At 37.1% G+C, this 19,181-nt stretch overlaps 1 protein-coding gene across 1 annotated transcript in view; it reads left to right on the top strand.

Moving 5' to 3' along the window:
• SEMA5A (semaphorin 5A) overlaps nt 1-19,181 on the top strand; it is a gene marked incomplete at both ends in the record, with an annotated part of 321,097 nt that overhangs the window by 172,705 nt on the left and 129,211 nt on the right. Inside the window, 3 exon segments of the mRNA XM_080340350.1 lie at nt 5,701-5,763; nt 11,345-11,443; nt 12,429-12,642. Coding sequence (XP_080196476.1) covers nt 5,701-5,763; nt 11,345-11,443; nt 12,429-12,642 — 376 coding nt within the window.

The raw sequence follows: 19,181 nt of genomic DNA, 5'->3' as shown, positions 1-19,181 counted from the left end.
ATGTTTTCTGACATTCAGAAATCTCTGTAGAAGACAAAGAGGGCAAAGCACAGATGGATGGATAGGTGACATTTGTGAAAATTCAGTCTTGGGCAGAGCTTTGTGTCATTAAAGTTGGTGGAGTAGTCCAACACTGAGAGTTTGTTAAAGTATTAGTAACTCTAAATTTTCCACTAATATGCTTAACTTTTTATTTTAATTTCATCATATTAATTCTGACAAGTTTCTGCAACATCTTATTTGCATAGCCAATAAAATAAGCTAATTACAACTTTGGCTACTTAATGAATTGGCAGGGTATGTAATTCTCACTTTTTTTTTTTTTTTATACTTTGGTCCACTATATTTGAAATAAAATTAAGTTGACATCAGCTTCTTGAAACAAAATAAAGCTTTACATATTACTTAGTTTAGGTAAGAAATTATATGACTATCAGGGGATCTCAGTTCTTATTGAGTTCTAAACTCTAGAAAACTAGGGCATGATTTGATGTTTATTTTCATATATTTCACACTGCTTGCTTTATAAGAAACTGTAATTTTCTAACTGTGGATGAACAGTAAAGGCTGGTTCCGAACAAATACAAACACACATAATGTTATTCCCAGGAGAACTGGCTGTTACATGTGGTAATTGGTGGCGAGATACTGCAGTGACTGTAGCCAATTAGTAAAGTTGTCCATATGCTGTTGGACTTCTTGTAGGAGCTGCTGGCCTATCACTTCGTATGAAAGCCTAACCAGGATGCCTTCTGTCTCTAGAAACCAGCTTTTTCTTTTTGGTGAGCCAAAAGGGAAAGCTGTGTTAAAAGGAACTCCCTTTTTAATATTTTACTCTAGTTTTTCCTACAGAGGATAATCACTCCCTGAAGCTGACTGTTTGTCAGGAGCCTATTGGCAAGATAGGCAGATCCAGAAATTATAGCTGCAAGGACAAGGGGTCATGGCTGTGTGAAAGCAAGCAAAATGGTTCCTCTGAAGTACAGAGAGGTATAAATCTTTCTTAAGTGGCTTTACATGTTTGCTGGAAGCAAGAATGTCATTATACCAAAGCATGCCTTGAAATTTCTGGTAACATCAAAACCACCACTAACTCTGTGGCTGCTAATTTGCTGCTAATGTCTTGCTACTATACTTCTCTGTGACTACATTCTGTCTTTGCATTTACAATCCTGACATTTTCTTTATGGCCTCTTTAAACTCAGCTTTTGGACTCCAGCACCCATGCTCATTGAGAGCTAATTAGGCAGGCTGCAAGACACCCTTCCCGAACAAGTCACAACAGTTTGAAGCCATTCCAGTGCTGGACTGATGTGAACAATAAGATGATATTACTCATGTTTTTTGACATATATTATTATGGTTATTGCCGTTTTACCCCATCTCCCCAGAGTATTGTTTAAATACATGATATAAGAGATGAAAGCAACCAGATAATGAAAACAAAAAAAGGAAATATCATGTAGTTGTTATTTTTTGGCATTGTATAATTAAACCATCTTCTTTAATGTTATTTTTGCCAGTATCTAATTAGCAGGGCCATCTGCCTAAGAAGTGCTGGACCATCTGTCTGGAATACTGTTCTGTTAATTTTTTGGTTCTTGACTAATTAACTTCTTTCTCTATGAAATGTAATAGTACATTCTGTTTCTAAACTTCAAAGAAGTTCATATATAAAAATACACATGAATCTGTACCTGTCTACATGTATATCTCTTGAGTATCTGTGTAGTTATAGGAGCATAGTTCTTCCAGGAGATCAGATTATACGCAGTTACATGTGCAACTACTACCCTAGGTGAAAGCCGCAAGTTTTTGGTTGACTTGCAAGTACAACTAATACATATCACCTAACACATTCTAATAGACCAGTCTTCTTGTTTGTGTTAAAATTTTAAATTTCCTGTGTGCATTTACTGATTAAAGATATAACTGGAGAAAGGGGCTATATTAAATTTATTTAATTAGGGGTTTGTTTGTTTGCTTTCCTTTTGTATTTTGTAATTTTTCTGGAAAATCATAGAATAATTTGGGCTTTAAGGGACCTCCTTTGTTGCTGCATAATGGGCATGAAGAGAACCCCTTTACAATTATTTCTTAAATGGGAGGGATACATGAAAATTATTCACTGCTCCTACACTTTCCATGAATCTCTTTTAGCGTTGTTCTAAGGTATTTGGGTAAGTCAGTTTGGACTGGGATTTTCTTTTGGTTTCCATTGGAGCTAATTTCTTTGCATTTATTTAGTTTGCCTGCTGAGGATACAGTAGTTTAACTTTTAAGTAAGACTATTATCAGTCATCCAAACAGAAAAGTTACTGAAATATATTTGTTGTTCCAAGGAATATGATACACTTTAATACTGTAATTTTTAACTTAACATAGATATGTGTTGGTTCTATTTTTTTCTTCATTTTGAAGATAATAGTTTCATTATATAGCTTGAGTTGGAATTTGTTTCTTCTCTGGCTGGAAAGTGACATTTAACTTGAGGAATTTTCCACCTGTCTTCCCCCTGTATGTTACCAGTAGACTGTGTTGAATATCTGAATTTCCATTTTGTGGGAAACTCCCCCAGTTTTCCTGAAGATTAGAAGAACAAAAAATAGCTATATCTAGAAATGTTTGTCTATACCTGCTCTTTTCTTTTAATAATCAATGGCACATATGTATTCCTTACTGAATTATGCGGGAGTCTTATGGGCCAAAGTACAAGAGTGCGAACTACTCAAATCTCTTCAGATGCCTTTGTAATAGACTTCATTTGCAGCCTTCTCTATTATTGTCTCCTCCAACAGTGGAACCTGGGGCTAGAGGACTATAAGTACCCTTGATTTCAAAGATGGCATTTGGCTTTGTCACTGGTGTGTCTGCACTTATTTCTTGTCCAGACAATATTACTCCTTTGGCATATGTTGTCAGAAACAGGGTTTCCCCAGTTTTGTTATATTTGTTAAGGTTTGTTAGTTTGCAATCATATGTATTTCTAGATAGTTACAGGAGTTCATTCTGTTTGCGTTTTTGTGAGTGCTCTTAACTATGGTATCCAGAAATACTACATAATGTTCTAATATTTAATATCTTTATTTAAATCTATGCATTTAATGGATGTCAAAGAAAGAGAGGAATGTTTATTTTCAGTTATTCTAACAATGGTATTAGATGTTTTGTGATGTGTTGAAATTATTAATGTTTAAGATATGAAAGACCATTTATCCTATCTAAAAGAACACTCAACTAAAAGCTATCAGTCTTTGATTGTTTCAAACTCTACCACTTCTGAGCTAAGGTAATACTGGGTGTGCCACTTCTACAGACTCCACCAAGAACCACATATCTATATTGTCACGTTACGTATTGTTTGATTCCTTCTAAGAAGTGTGGCAGTTAACAAGCTCCTTAAGGAGTCCATTCCTTCAAGGGATGGGTACCTGGCTTTGCTGATGTTGCAATGATTATTCTTCTTCTTCTTTTTTTTTTTTTTAAATATATAGTCTGGGTCTCTGGAATCACTTGTCAGAGAACAGGGGAGCAGAAGAGGAAGATGCTGTCCTAATGTTCTCTCACTGTGATCAGAGTTAAAGCTTCTGACTGACTTGTCCCAGATCCTCCAACCATCACCCACTTGTAGAGATGCATTTTATGCTTTTCTCAGATTTTGTGGAAAGCTAGAAGAACTGTCACGTTTGGCTGCTGAATTTCCCTTCTCCAAAGTCTGTTGATTTTCTTTTCCAAAACTTCAGTGCCTGAGAAATGTACTTAATTTTCTTGATTTGTGGTATTGTGTATTTTGTGCATTTCACATCCTTCTCCTTCAAATTACTCTTTTACCATGACCAATTGAAAACTGGGTATATTGCCACTGAAAATTGATTTATTGATAAACATTTTATCTTTAATCCAATCATTCTGTCTTCTTTCTTCCTGCTGTTCATTCTTGGCATATTCCTCTCCGTTCAGTTTTAGCAAGAACTTTGCTTCAAACCTCCCTTTTAAGCACCTGTATTCCACTTAGTCTTTCTACTCTGGCCTCCTACTGGTGACTTTTTTGCTTCTCCAGGCATTTGGAATTTTTTCTGTTGCTTAGAGATAATATATTCAGTATCAGATACTTGTATCTAATGCTATATACGTACAGGTTCAGGGTGTCCTAATGGGTTGATTAGGAATTTATGTTGGTCATCCAAGAGCAGTCTTTTGTACTGTGATCTCTATTATGGACATAAATTGCTTTTTGTATTACAGAGTCAAAGGAGTTAAGTCATTGATGCTTTTTTTTTTTGGTCAAACTCAGTATGAGATTTCTTTCATGCTGCTAGATACATTTTCTTATAAACCCTGAGGTCATTCCCAAATGGATTATTCCAAAATTTTCAATATATTCCCCAATATTCTGTAGTTTGTTCATCTGCAACAGCAAATGCTGTAAGTAGGAAGGTTTGGGTGGAGGAAGAGAAGTAACGGCATTAGTTTTTAGAAGTCTTTTTTTCCTGAAATTAAAAAGCTCATTCTTGGTCTCATTGAAACACAAATTAAAGAGTACTGTATAGTATACTCTGAGGGCATTTTCCCCCTTAGTTTAAATAGACTCTCAACCCTATTATTTTTATTAATTATAGAGTCTGCTTGCTATTAATATAGTCTCCATTAAAAGATAGGTACAAAAAAATTGGCTGTATTAAATATGAATGAATGGTCTTTCATTATTTCCCAGTAAATAAAAATGAAAATGCTGTGGTTTCAATAAATAAGCAGCAGTGGTTAGTTTAGAAATCTCAGTTACCCTGATAAAATGTGTTTTGTGGCATTTTTATCTAAAGAACATATGGATGGGCACTGTCAAGGTGAAAGAGTGCAGAGTGATTTAAAATGCACTCTGACTACAGAGCATATACGGGCATTCAAATATGTACATGACTTGGCACATAAACACCAAGCATAGGACCTGCTCCACTGAACAGTGGGGTTTGTAAGTCATAGCTGTTGAATGTTAAATATGGAAATAATTGGAATTAACTCATGCAGTGAAACTGTAGTACTGCAGACTAAGCGTTACAGATCTGGCATAAATGTGGTGAAGCAGAGACAGCTCAAAAATGAGGATAAAATGCTTCTGCTTTGCAGTGCTCTGTTTCGATGCCGTCTTGTATGTGTCTGCCCATTGCTTCTTTCTCTGAATGGATCTTTTAGTGTTTCTGATTAGTGCTGCAGCCATACCTAGCAAAACTAAAATCTCTATTTGATGTTTGAGAGAAATACTGCAAAAACAGCAACAAGGCACACCTTCCCATGGCACAAGGTCTTCCAGCAGAGCTGACCTCAGATGCTGTGGTGACACAGCTCAACTCTGCTGGGGGCAGAGGTTCAGCCCTTCACTGTGTTCCTCCTGCTTACATTAGGAAGACTCATACAAAAATGGTTAAATAGCATCAAATGTGTCTGTGGTTATTTCTGCTGTAATGGTAGGTACAGTGAATCATGGGAATGGCCAGCTTCACTTCACATTTAGACACTGAAAAAAACATCAACAGCAGAACTACATTTCTATGGAGATAAAGCTCATAGGGCATTAATGGATAGAATCACCCACACCTAATCATCAGTATGCCTGAAGTACACATCTGAAGCATTGGCTTAGATAGTTTCGAGGTTTATATTTCTGGTTTCCCTGCATTTCTAACTAATTCCTGTTGGTTGCAGGCAGTGGAATGGCAATGTGATGAAGCTACTAAAAGAGCCTGTTACAGTAAAGGCAAATCAAAGGTAAGCGTGAGACAGCAGTTCTACTTTAATAAAATTTATGTGTTAATAGCAGGTGTGATTTAGTGTACCTTACTCTACCTTATGCATTTTCACTGTCTTCCTTTCTGAAAAGAGTTGTAGGAAAGGAATCTGACACTTATGTATAAGCAGAGAAATAAAAACGAATATAGAGAGTGTGAGGTGAGAGGTGTAGTCATGTGATTCTGTTCTGAAATGATCAAGAACTGCAGTTTCCAACAATTTGCTTTTTTTGACTCTATAACATTTCATATGTAATGGACTGTATTCTCACTTCATTTTCAGTGCTGTAAATCTTGAAATACTGTGTAATTACTTTGTAAAATCCTCAATTTATTTCCCTGTGCAGCTTTAGAAAACTTTTATATTTCATATCTACTGGCACTATGAAGAAAATAATATGCAATTCACTAACTTTTTAGACATGGGACTTGATATATTTTTAGTATTTAGAACCAATTCCTTATCTGGCCAACTACAATTTCTTTTTTTCAGCACAGGTAAGTGCAATGCTAAGTTGTCGATGCTCTGATCCTTTATGACTGTCCTGAGCTGAAGCTAGTTATCAAATTAACTGTAAACCCAATGAGAACTGCATGTAATTTATGTTCGTAATTGTTGTACTGTTTAATCATTAAAGTTAATTGAGGGAAAAGAGAAAGAGAAACACATCAACAGCAAGAACCGCAGAAGAGCACACTGGCTTTTAGGACACACATTCAGTAGAACATGTCAGTATACATTACTGATGTGCAAAACTCAAAAAAACCCAAGCTCAAAAACATTTTCCAAAAACATCTACCATCTAGTAGAGAAGGAGTCTTTTCTGTGGTGTATAAACCATGTTCGATTCAACAATGCAGAAACATATGTTGGTATTACATAATTTTGCTAGGAGAAATGACCAACACTGGTTAAATGCATTTAAGAATGGATCTTAACATAGTATGTATGTGCAGATTTTCACTCATGCCCATGGTACCCTTTTGAAGAAGGTGGTGATTGGAAGTTATGCTGTCACTGTAAAGTAGTATATGTGATATTCTAATAATGACCTCTGAGTTTGTTTTTTAGTATAGTTATTAGTTGGATAAAGATTTAGTGTTTCTTTTGTATCCATAGCCTTGTTTCTCATTCACAATCTAGAAGAGAAGTAAAACCCTTATATTCCATTACGTTTGAAAGTAATCCTGGGAGGAAATAGTTTGTTTCTTATTTTTTATTGGTGTGCCTGGAAGCTTTATGTGGGAGTTGCTGGAGAATGCAGAGGTGTCGATTGAGGCAGCCTACCCAGCTGGAACGACAACTGTCTTTTTGAACTTTTCATGCCTCTCTTGCTTTTACTGATGTGATTGAGGCTAAAATCAAGGGACAAATTTATGGCTAGATAAAGGATAGCCTAATGATGTTTGTCTTTTATTGCCTTATGTCCAAGACTAAAACAAGGTCACTGTACTCTCTGCATAAGGAGCACATATGCATGCACATAAGGAAATCACCTAGTCTGTGGTGTGCTCTTCTTCCTAGTCAAACCACAAAAGCCTTCCCTTGGAAAAACTGTGAATTATCAGATGAGGAGGAATTCACTCCAGTGCTACAATGAAGGAAAAGAGGAAATACCCTGGGATACACAATTCTAGTTACTATTGTCAGAAAGACTGCTTGCTTGCTTGTTGTTGTATAAATAGATTCAGCCCAAATTGGACCGTTGCTGGGGCTTGCATTCCTGTAACATTTCTGAGGACAAATTCAGATTTCAGGGCAAACACGTGTGACTGTAGGGAAGGGACAGGAAAGATTGGAGACAAAATATACAAGGCCAGCCCAGACTGGCTGTGGGCGAGTTATTCATTCAAACCCCAGTTTCTCTTGAAGCTCTGCTGACCGCAGAGCAGCATGAAGGCAATGAGTTCAGGTGGCAAAACAAAAACTCACTTTGCTGGCGGAGTGCCCTGAAACTAGAAGGTAGCCTTGAACCATGAAGCAGCTATAGTAATTTTGAGATAACGGTCAGTTAAACACAACTTTTTTTTCTTTCTTTTTTTTTTTTTCCTACTTCAGAAGGAAGCTGCACAGAATTTTTGCCTCTGGCTGTTAGCAGTAGTTGTTGTTCTGAGGTTTATGCCTTAGGAGCCGAAGAGGGAAAAGAGCTGAAGGGGAAAACGTATAGGGACATCTGTCACATTTGACAGTGCAATGCGTACTTGACTTTTGCAGGCTAATGTTTGTTACTGAGACTTCAGACATTTATCCACAAATTTAAACTGTTGCTTAAAATAACTAGTGACTACAAGGGTGAGCCAGACAAAATTACATCCTTGTGGCCAGCATGTGTTAGCATTTAGAAATCTAAAACACCACACCAGGGTAAGATAATAAATTTGGCCTTTCATATTGTCACTTGTGGTAGGGACTCTTAGAAGGAGAAGTATAAATATGCACTGTAAAACTGAAATAAACCAAAGAGAAAATTAAATACATATATATATATATATATATAAAATTAAAATAGAGCCTCTTACCCCTTGCTTATTTAAGATTCTAATGTTTGTGTGTGTTAGCATCTGAACCTCAATAAAAGTATAAAAAATTAAGCACAGGTGTGTTTAAGATGTTAGCCTATACAAGAAACATTGCTGCAAATGGACAACCATATGCAGCCAGATTGTCTTTGAACTGTCAAGTCAGTCTTAAGTAGTAGCCTAACCTGCTGGCTGCTGAATTGTTTCTAATAGTTGTATTTTGTTTCAGGTATGCTGATATAAAGGTAGAAATTACTTACTAAATGAATTTCTTTCTTTGAGAGGTATTTTTCTAGGAGAATAGGAAAATACATGGCAAAGAGGTCAAGATGAACTGGAGAATAAGACTACATAAAAGATAGCCACCAAACCTACCACCACCCTCTGAATTTAAAATCCTTTTGTTTTGGAGTCCTTTGCATTCACCATTGCCACTTCTATGACACACATCTCTTTTTTGCACATCTAAAACGTGAACCAGTACAGCTGGGCCTGACTCCAGAGATAGAATAGTGACTCTCAGCAATCCAGATGACTAAATAACAGAGTCCTTTTTCAGTAGGTTTTTTTGGGGGGTGATTGTTTTATTAATTATTATTTTTTAAAATTTGTTTTGTGTTATTGTGGATTTGTCATATGGAAAAAAATTATAAAAGCTATTATTTCAGTTTTGATTTTGTTGTACTAGGTACCCAACAAAATTTTAATATGAGATAACTTATTTACCCTGTTACAGTATGGATTGTTATCAAGTTGGCACTGGACTTGGGAACATTAAAGAGAGAATCTTGTGAATCCCAGGAATGTCATAGTTTAAAAAATTAACATTATTTTTAAACAGAAAGAGTGGGTGATCAGCGTGCAAGTAATTTGGCAGTGCCATTATTTCAGGGAGCTCTGGAATATGAAGAGGAGAGGTTGGATGGGTTGTAATGTCAGAACCCACTTATTTTTCCTACACTTACATTCCATGAATTGCTGCAAAGGGCAAGATGGAAACAGCCCGAAGAATAAATTACTATGTTATATTCTGTGAACCTTCTTGAACACCCTTCCCACCAAAGATTTGCCTTCATTTTTTTTTTTTTTAAGGTAGTTGATTTGTAATAGAGGAAATGACCCAAAGTGAAATAATTACATTTTAAATGGCTTATTGCACTACCCAACTCTGTTATATGGTAGTATATTAGCTTCTGTTTATTTGAAAAAATATATTAAGATGACAATTCAAAATGAAGACATTGTATTTTTAAGATTTACTAAATCTTAATTATAAGATGTTTGACACTTACCTTTAAAGGCTCAAAGAGAAGCTTTTAACAACATTTTCATGAGATACTAATGCAAATGTGATTGTGAGGGGTATTTTTTCAAAGAGGTAGTTTATTTCTGAGATTTCATGGGGATTTTTTTTTTTAGTTTTTTTTTTTCCTTTTTTTTTTTTTTTTAACCTGTATTTTTTATTAGGAAAGGCATAGATGGTAAATTCTGAGAGTTTTCTCAGAGAGCTTTCCAGTGTTTTGCTCATCTTGCATTGCAGTCTATCTTGTGCCTGTTCAATTTATTCAGGATTGTATTTCTTGTCTTCCAGGATGTGAGTCTATTTTCAAGATAAACAAGCAATACATTTAATATAACTGTAGGCCAGATAATGGGACTTCTGCACCATTGCTGTTCAACGTATTTACTTACATGATTCCACTTAATATCTGTTAGAATTGTATAGCTGTATTTTCATGAAGTTTTTGTTTGTTTGTTTTTATGCTTTACATGAGGATATCTTGTGAATGAATGCTAGAGAACATCCAAATAGAAGGTTCCAAGAAACTTTTTCCAAGTGTACTGTTGATTTTGTTTACTTTATTACATAGGGACATTGATTTTTGCAGGAGGAATGTTTCAATCTTTCCTACATACAGTGTTGGGAGTTTTTTAGTATTGCAGAAGTTGGCTTTCTGTCTAAATAAACAGTGGAAATTGCTACTGGTTTCTAGCTTCTGAAATGAGAGAAGTGAAAATCATAAAGCTTTCACATCTCTCACTTCAGAGTTTACACAGAATCGCAGAATGTTAGAGATTGGTGGAAGGAACCTCAAAAGATCATCTAGTCCAATGCCCCTGCTGGAGCAGGAACACTTAGATTGAGGTTACACAGGTGGGTTTTGAATGTCTCCAGAAAAGGAGGCTCCACAAACTCCCTGGGCAGCCTGTTCCAGTGCTCTGTCACCCTCACCATGAAGAAGTTTCTTCTCATATTTAAGTGGAATCTCCTGTGTTCCAGTTTGAATCCATTACCCCTTCTCCTACTGTTGGTTGTCATCGAGAGGAGCCTGGCCCCATCCTCTTGACACTCACCCCTTATGTATTTGTAAACATTAATGAGGTCACCTCTCAGTCTCCTCTTCTCCAAGCTAAAGAGACCCAGCTCCCTCAGCCTTTCCTCATGAGGGAGATGCTCCACTCCCTTAATCATCTTTGTGGCTCTGTGCTGGACTCTCTCCAGCAGTTCCCTGTCCTTCTTGAACTGAGGGGCCCAGAACTGGACACGATATTCTAGATGTGGTCTCACCAAGGCAGAGTAGAGGGGAAGGAGAACCTCTCTCGACCTACTAACCACCCCCTACTAATACACCCCAGGATGCCATTGGCCTTCCTGGCCACAAGAGCACAGTGCTGGCTCATGGTCATCCTGCTGTCCACCAGGACCCCTAGGTCCCTTTCTCCTACACTGCTCTCCAACAGGTTATTCCCCAGCTTATACTGGTATCTGTTTTAGCCAAACATTTGAAATATACACTTAGAAGATATCTTCAATACTAAAGAGGTGTATTGTTATCCTGTTAAGAACTTGTCACTAAGACTGATGGATGCATGTGTTTTAAATAGGAAGTCTGTGTATGTCATGATTGCGAACACATCAGATATGCTTAAGCCTCGTTCCCCTAAATTATGTGTGGACACATAACCATGGAAAACAAATCATAATTAGTCTCCTCTGTCCTCTTAAGTATTACTGAATAGATTTCTTTTCTGTATGGCAGGAGGAATGCCAGAACTACATTCGAGTGCTTCTTGTTGGAGGCAACCATCTCTTCACCTGTGGAACCAATGCGTTCACTCCGATCTGCACCAACCGGACGGTATGAGCTACATGTTTCATCCCACAAACTCCAGTCCCGTTTCTGAGCCAGCAGATTAAAAGGCAGAGCATGCTGTGCTTGAATCCACGCTATTTGTGTATTAGTTGTAAAATGTAGATGGGTAGCTGCATACTGTGTATGTGAAGTTTGAGAGTACCTGTATTAGTGATTTCTGACTGGTGAGAATGTGAATTCTTGGTTGAGAAGATCTGCCATTCTGTTTCTGAAAGAAACCTAGTTATAATTTACATGTATCAAAGAAAGAGAGTCCATTAAGGATCAATAACAGTCATAATAAAAGTCAAAATGTCACTGTTTGGACTAAGCTGGCTATTTATTTCAAGAGACAAGAGGTGTTTAAATACAAAGAATAGCCATATCACCAAAAAACTCCTTTGCACACTTATTATATTTAAACCTATTGTACTTTTATTTTCAAATAACATATTAATATCATATTGTGGTTTTGAAAGTGTTAGGGCTACAAAATCAGAGAGATAGTTCTGCTGAACTAGAAAGCTTATTTTTTTAATCTCGTTTTTCATGTGAAGTTCTTTCTTAGAACATGCCAACAAAATGAAACAAGTAATAGTTTTTCTTTTTTTTTCTTTTTTCTTTTTTTTTTTTTTAATGTCAACCACTTGCTATGGTGAATACCTTAGTTGATTCCGACAATCATATCTGGTTTTCTTTGTCATAATAAAAATCAATTAATTTTTTAGTCCCTCCTAATCTAAAACATTCTAGGCCTGGTGGCTAATAATGCATGTTTTACATACCGAAGTGGCAAAAGTAAGATCAGACATTACCGTAAAGCTTTCTATAAGAGACAGTTTCAGATTGATGTAAAGGTCAGTTCATTACTGTTGTACAATACAAAAGCAGATAACTGATATTTATAATAGGATATTCCTCACACTGATACAGCTAGGCTGAAATGATAATTTTCAGGTCATTTTAATCCTTTTTTCTCACTCTTTTACAGTTAAGTAACTTGACAGAGATCCACGATCAAATCAGTGGCATGGCTCGTTGTCCTTACAGTCCCCAGCACAACTCCACTGCTCTTCTCACTGCCAGTGGGGAATTATATGCTGCTACAGCCATGGACTTTCCAGGAAGGGATCCTGCTATTTACCGCAGTTTAGGGGCCCTTCCTCCTCTCCGCACTGCCCAGTACAACTCCAAGTGGCTGAATGGTGAGTGCTGATGGACCATGAGACTCATCTCTTTTTTTAACCCATGTTCTCTACGTTAACGATCTTGAAATTCCATTATGAGAATTTCAATGTTTTTAGAGCATTTTTAATCTAATTTAAAAATTATTTTGTGTAATACTTTTTTTTTTTTTTAACAAATGTAAGTACTATAACATTTACTGAATATACCTGCAGTTTGTAGATGTGCACTTAAGTATTACATATAAGTCATTTTTGCAGACATACTGCCTGCTGTACTGGATCTCTCAAGAGCACGTATACAGCAAAGCTGAGTCAGCTGAGAGCAGTAGCTTGCCTGGAGCATTGTTAGGTTGAGTCCTTCAAAAACAAAATGCAGAAAATAAACTGTTTAGAATGGACTGAATTCTCCTGGCTTTCCCTGCAGGTTCCAGCTTTGAAAAGCAGCAGGTTGTGCTTTCAAGCTGCTTAGGTGTCAGACTGATGTTTTTGATGCTTATTATAGCCAAAGGACAGGGGCTAGTCTGCAAAACACATCATAAAACCATGTTGTAGAAATGACTCCTGTGTCATGAATGTCAATCACCTGATGAGGACTTCCAGCTGAGAGAAGTTGTGAACAGATAGGTATACCTGAAATGTATTTTTAACAGGTCCAGTTACTATTTTATGTATTATAAGAGAAACAGATTATTCTAAAATGAAAATTGTTATTTAACATAAAATGTGAAATTGTGTATATAATTTGCCCATACTTGTCCCAGTAGAAAAGAAAAACATCTTTTCATAGTGCAGTCTACATGACACACCAGTCAATATTCCCACAGTGCATTTTGTATTATGATGGAATTATTCTCATGTTTGAAATTAAGTACAAATATAAATCCTTCTAGCTTCAGAACATTAGGTCAGCTGAAAGTGACAGACTTTATTTTGAGTATTTCAGTTCTTATATAATCTGAATGCTGAATTGTGCATATTTGCTTGATGTATTTTCCTTGTACAAAGAAGCCATCAGAGGTAGCTTGGAGAAATTTGTGACCTTTTCTGAAGGTCAGCTGATTTTAGAATGTTAATTAACAAAACCAAACCAAACTGTATGAAACTCAACAGAATTATAGCAGTGCAAAAGAAATGTGAGAGGAAAAATGAACTCAAATAGATATCCCTTTTCAGGCACCTTTAGTCCACACAGCCATGATATTGGAACTAATTCCCGTGCCACACTTGGGTCCTTCTGTCAAAAGGAAAAAAATTCTTCACAGTGAATTTTCAGTTTAACTAGGTATGTTTTATTCCAAAGGGTAGACTACAATTCCCCCTCGGACATCTCTAATTAGAGTCACTGTATTTACATTTTGTCTATTTAAGGCTTCAGCTGCACTTATACATTCTCTGAGCTCACTCTTCTGCCTCAAAACTGTTTAGAACTAAGTTACCGGGAAAGTGTGGCTTTTATCTTTGAGGAGGAAGAACAAGATGAGTTTTGTAGTTGTAGCCTGTTCAAGCAAATCCAATAAAAGGCTGGAAGCAGCCCAGTTAACTACATGAAAGGGAGGGGAATGTCTTTTGGGGTAGCTAAGAGTTGGGGATTCATCTGCTGGAGTTGTGGATTCTTCTGCTTTTATGTCAATTTGCCTGCTCATATGTGACTCAGTGCCAAGAAATTGCATTAGTTTTTCAGCGCTTGGATGGAAGTGAAGATTTTGCTGCTTTCAGTGAGAAAGTAACACAGATAATCCTGCAAAAAATGTAAGGCATCAACTGGAATGGAAGCTTTCTGGTCAATATCTGTTCAGCAACAGTAGCTGACAGTTCCTGTAATTCAGCCTTGCTTGAGGTGTGCATGCACATGCACAGGTCTGAATGTTTCCAATGTAAAGGAAGTTTTTCTTTTACATCCAGGTTTGCCTCAGAGGCACAATGTTTTGGTTTTTTTTTCTCACTTAGATTTTTCTACTCTGTAAATCACATTGGACAAATTCAAACCATCTTGGTGGGCAATGACAATACTCTAAAACATAGCTGATTATCTTGGTCCATGTGTTATTGCTATGCAATAAGCACCTTGTTGATTCTAATGGCTGGCACACTTCTCAGTGAATTCATGGGTCTTGATGCATTCAACACACAGCTGGGGTGATGAGGAGTTGGGACAGCTTGGTTAAAATTATGAATTATTCAGGATATGTGTAAAAGTAAGCTACAATATTATACTGTGAGAGTATAACTGAAAGGAAAAAATAAAGTTTGAAGAACACACAGTATGTGAAGCACAAAGATCTTGAGCAAGCACTGATCCAAAAAGGTAGATGGACAACACAACACTGCCAACACAAATCCTGTTGATAACTGGCGCTAGTTATTGTGGAGCCATCTTAGACCATCTCTGAATATGGTGTTTGTTCACCCACTAGACAATCTGTTGACAACATCTGAGGTTTGACTCCCCTAAATTTTGTCTGTTTTGACAATTTTATTGGCAGAAAAAACAGTTGGCCAAATGTTACATGTATCTGCCTACTTCCTAAAAGTTTTTCCTATTTTGGAAAATTTTAGAGTGTAAGCAGTCATGTCTTCTTCAGTGATAGAGGGAAGAAGCATCTGTAGGTAGTTATTGAACTTACTCTCTTTTAACGTTAAGAGTAGTAATCTATTCCGCTCTTAATTATCTCTGAATACAATGATCAGTTATAATTTTTTTTTACCTCAGTACTTCCTTCCTCTTCTACAAAACAAAATTAATGCTCTGCTTATGGAGCCTATTTCTGTCTTCCTGGTGCTCCTATAGACAACATTAAATGCAACTGGCCTAAATGCAGTGAGCAGGTTTTTGACCACAGTCATCACCATGCAGAGATTCTGCTTGTTTCCATGAAGAGATGCCATTGAAGGACCAGGCTACCTTAGTGCTATGACCTGAGTATTCACCATAGTTCAACAGTTCTACAGGTTAGGTTGCTCACAAAGAATTTATCAGCTGACAGTGAGGAGACAGACCCCCTGTTTTTCTCACCTTTCTTGCCAAATCTGTCAGTACTCTGTCACTGTCATTATTCTCAGTCAAGAGGAACACCCAGAGGAGTTAACAATGGCTGCAAAACAGTGCCGTCCTCATCCAACTCCCCAGCTCGCTGCAGGGTAGTAAAACTCAAAATGTGAAGCAGAGAACCTGCCTATCCCTCATGGTGTGATGTTTTGGCCCTCTCTTTTCCCGTATAGTGAAAAAAGTAGTGCCTGAAGTTACTGACATGAATATATGCACAAACAAATAATAAGGCAGAAAGGCTGCTTACTAGTAACTTACTCTTCAAGATGTGTTATTCTGCTACCTACTTTCTTTCTCTCTGAGTCTCTGTTCAAGTACTTTGATGCCTGAGAGAAATGATTTGAGGTAATAAAACACACATTAAAGATTATGTCTAAAGCAGACAGCTCTTCCATTGATTTCTTCTCCTGACCAAAGCAATCAGCAAGACCTTGAGCTTCAGCCAGCTTCTCAAGTCAGTAAAGGGCAGCGTGTTGCTAGAATGTTTCAAAATTACTTTTGTAGTATTTCATAAAAAGAATATTCTGCCTTAGCAGTCTGCTCTGGACATGATTAAATAATAGCAAATAAATTATTTTTTTCATTAAGAAAAAAAGTACACTTTGATTTATGGCTGGCATGTTGTTTATTTGAGTCTCTTTAGACTCTCAGTATGACATAGACTTTAAATCATATCCAGAGTTGACTTTTCTAGTGTGCTTCTAACTGGACTTTGCTTTAGAGTTGATCTCCAAAGTACAGTAGGGCCAGATTTCACCACCATTTGCTCTAGAGGACAGCGGTAAAGGGAATACTTATATTTGTATTCCACAGCTGCAGTGGGTCCAGACAGGCAAGGAAAAGCCTTCACTGCTTAGACTTAGAAACTTTTTGTGTAGTCCAACATTTACAGTCAGTAAAGGTATTTCTCCTTTCGACTCACCTCCTCGAATCAGTATATGTTTGTTCTGATGCCTCAGTGTGCAAGTTTACCTTAGTCTACAATGTCTGTTTGCTTTATTTAGCCAATAAAGGGGCAAATCAGATGAAAGAAACAATTGAAATCCCAATCAATACCTTTCTGTTTCATCACTTGGAGAAATACTGGGACAATTTGTTCCCAGTACCTTTGCTTACAGTTGCTTGGGTCTCTATCTATCTTGAAATATATTGTAATTTTTTCTTTATCCATGACACACAATGATAGATGATATTGGAACACGTTAAATAAAGAAAAGCTTTATTCTAAATGTCAAGACACTTCATCAGCAGCATCAGTGGGCAGACTATAGATCAGGGGAGTCAAACTCATCTTCACCTGGGGCCACATCAGCCTCGCCTTTGCCTTCAAAGGGCCAAATGTATTTTAGGACTGTATAAATGTAACTATTCCTGCCATAGATGATTAAAATGTAATCTTATATCAGATGTAGCTCCAAACAAGGTGGGGGGAGGGGTGGTGGTGAAATCTTGTACATATTAGGTGCCTTTCCAGCTGAGAACAGTATAGGAATGTTTGGAGTTCTCTGCTCTGTTGCTAGACGTAATGTTATCACTTTTTCCTCTTGCTGCTTATAGCATTTGGTTATTAGATACTCTTAAAGTCGTTCTTCTGAGGTCACTTTCTTAAAAAACATTTTGCTTAATAAAAACCTTATTAGTCTAGAGCAGGTACTTTTAGTCTTCACAAGGAACAATAAAAGTAAAATTCTTACTTACGTGCTTTGATTAGCAGGGTTTAATACAGTTCTGGATCCATTACTATTGTTGTTTATTAGCAGACTTTTATTATAACTCTTGCTGCTTAGTAGGATACGTGGAGAGAAATTATGAACTAAGAACAAAAAAATTAATCCTTTCAGTTTTGCTTTTAAGGATTAATGGAAGTGGCTATAATAATTCAGGGTTATCCTCTCATTTTTCTGTTTTTTAATGGAAAGCCTTGTAATTACCTAGTGCAAGCTTTTTTTATTTTGTAATATTTCATGTAACTCAAAACCATTGTGTTCTTGAGACATGCAATTTGGTCTTCAGCTTTCAGATAAAAGACCTGACTGAAAATATACAAAACAGATGCTAGCAATTGTTGCTTATTTTGCAAGAAGATAAATAATAACTTTCCTTTGGTGGTGTACCTGTGAGGTTCTGGGTTTTTTTGCGTGTATCATCCTTTTTGCCAGTATCCTACAATGAGAGGGAAATGACTGCTGGTTTTGAAAACCATCCTTAGGCTTCTTCAGTGGAGCTACTACCAGAGGAAAAAATTGAGCAATTGTGCTGTTTTTTTCCTTTCAAAGCTGTACATCTTCTCCTAGATGGCAGAGACAGAGTAGGAGAGCAGTAAGTTGATGTGAGATGGAGGTGCCTCCTCTGACTCCTTTTCTCCAGTGCCAGACTGTTGTTAAAAAACACCTTCATAGCAGTCCTTCACCCATCAAAAATGGTGGAGACAGGCAGCACTATCCATGAAGGTGGGATTTTTTTTTCGTCTTATCTACCCTAGGTAAAACAGGAAGGACCAGCTTCCATTAGGAGGCTACTGAGGACAGAGCCTGTGCTTTTGTGTCTCATCTAGGCTCCTCATGTCAGGTGCCAATTGGAGAGGCTGAACGAGGAAGGAAGAAAGGACCCCTGCAAGCAGATCATCTGTGTCCAGCTGCGGAGAGGTGTGACAGGAGCATCACTCATTAGTGCAGAAAACTGTAATACACAGTGAGCCAGAGAGAGTGAAAGAACTTAGAACTGAAATACATCTTACCCAGGGTTGAGAGGCTAGAAGATTTCCCATTTCAGGGAGCATGAACACGTGAAAAACAGCATTCACCAAAGAAGGGAGGAGGACAGAACTGTTGGAGGCAGACAAGACTTTCAGTAGCAGGTATACCAAGCCTTAAGGTGAAAGGGAAAGTGGTTGGACTCTGTTTAATTTTCTGTTATAAAAATTAAAAAAATAAAAAAAATAAAAAAATAAAACAAAATAAAATAAGAGAGAGAAAAGAGGACCGGCTCTGCAAGAAGTGCCCTTTGATCGTCTCCCTCCCTGCAAAACTAGATCAGAGAAAACAAAATAGATGGCAGCCCAAATGTTTGGAGAGAAATAGGTAAGCCATCATAGTTGCTTTTTCTTTCCATAGCATACCTGCTGTTTGGCAAAATCTGCTGAAAACAAGCTGGGTTTTTTTTGTTTGGTTGGTTTGGGTTTTTTTTCTCATGTATGGGGAATTCTGGATTCAGAGTTTTAAGTAATCATGCAAACTTCCGGATCTTTGGATAGATCCTTATAGCCCAAACCTCTAGAGGTTTTGAGTGAATTAAGGTAGTCTTCTATATTTATGATCCTCACCTCTCTCCCAATATAATGCTGTTCAAGGTCTCTATCCAGTGAATATATGTGATGCAAAATCCACTGTACTTCAGATGACACTCTCAAGGACTTGCATAGGTATTACCTACTAGAGAATGGTTTCTGTCACTAAGTTTGTCACTGGCAAATTTGCATCGGTAAAATTCTATAATAAATTGCCAAATCTTA

This window comes from Nesoenas mayeri, assembly GCF_963082525.1.
Source record: "Nesoenas mayeri genome assembly, chromosome: 2".
In the NCBI taxonomy this organism is placed as follows: Eukaryota; Metazoa; Chordata; class Aves; order Columbiformes; family Columbidae; genus Nesoenas; species Nesoenas mayeri.
Note: the sequence above shows the minus strand (reverse complement) of the source record. Positions and strands in the feature narration are given on the sequence as shown.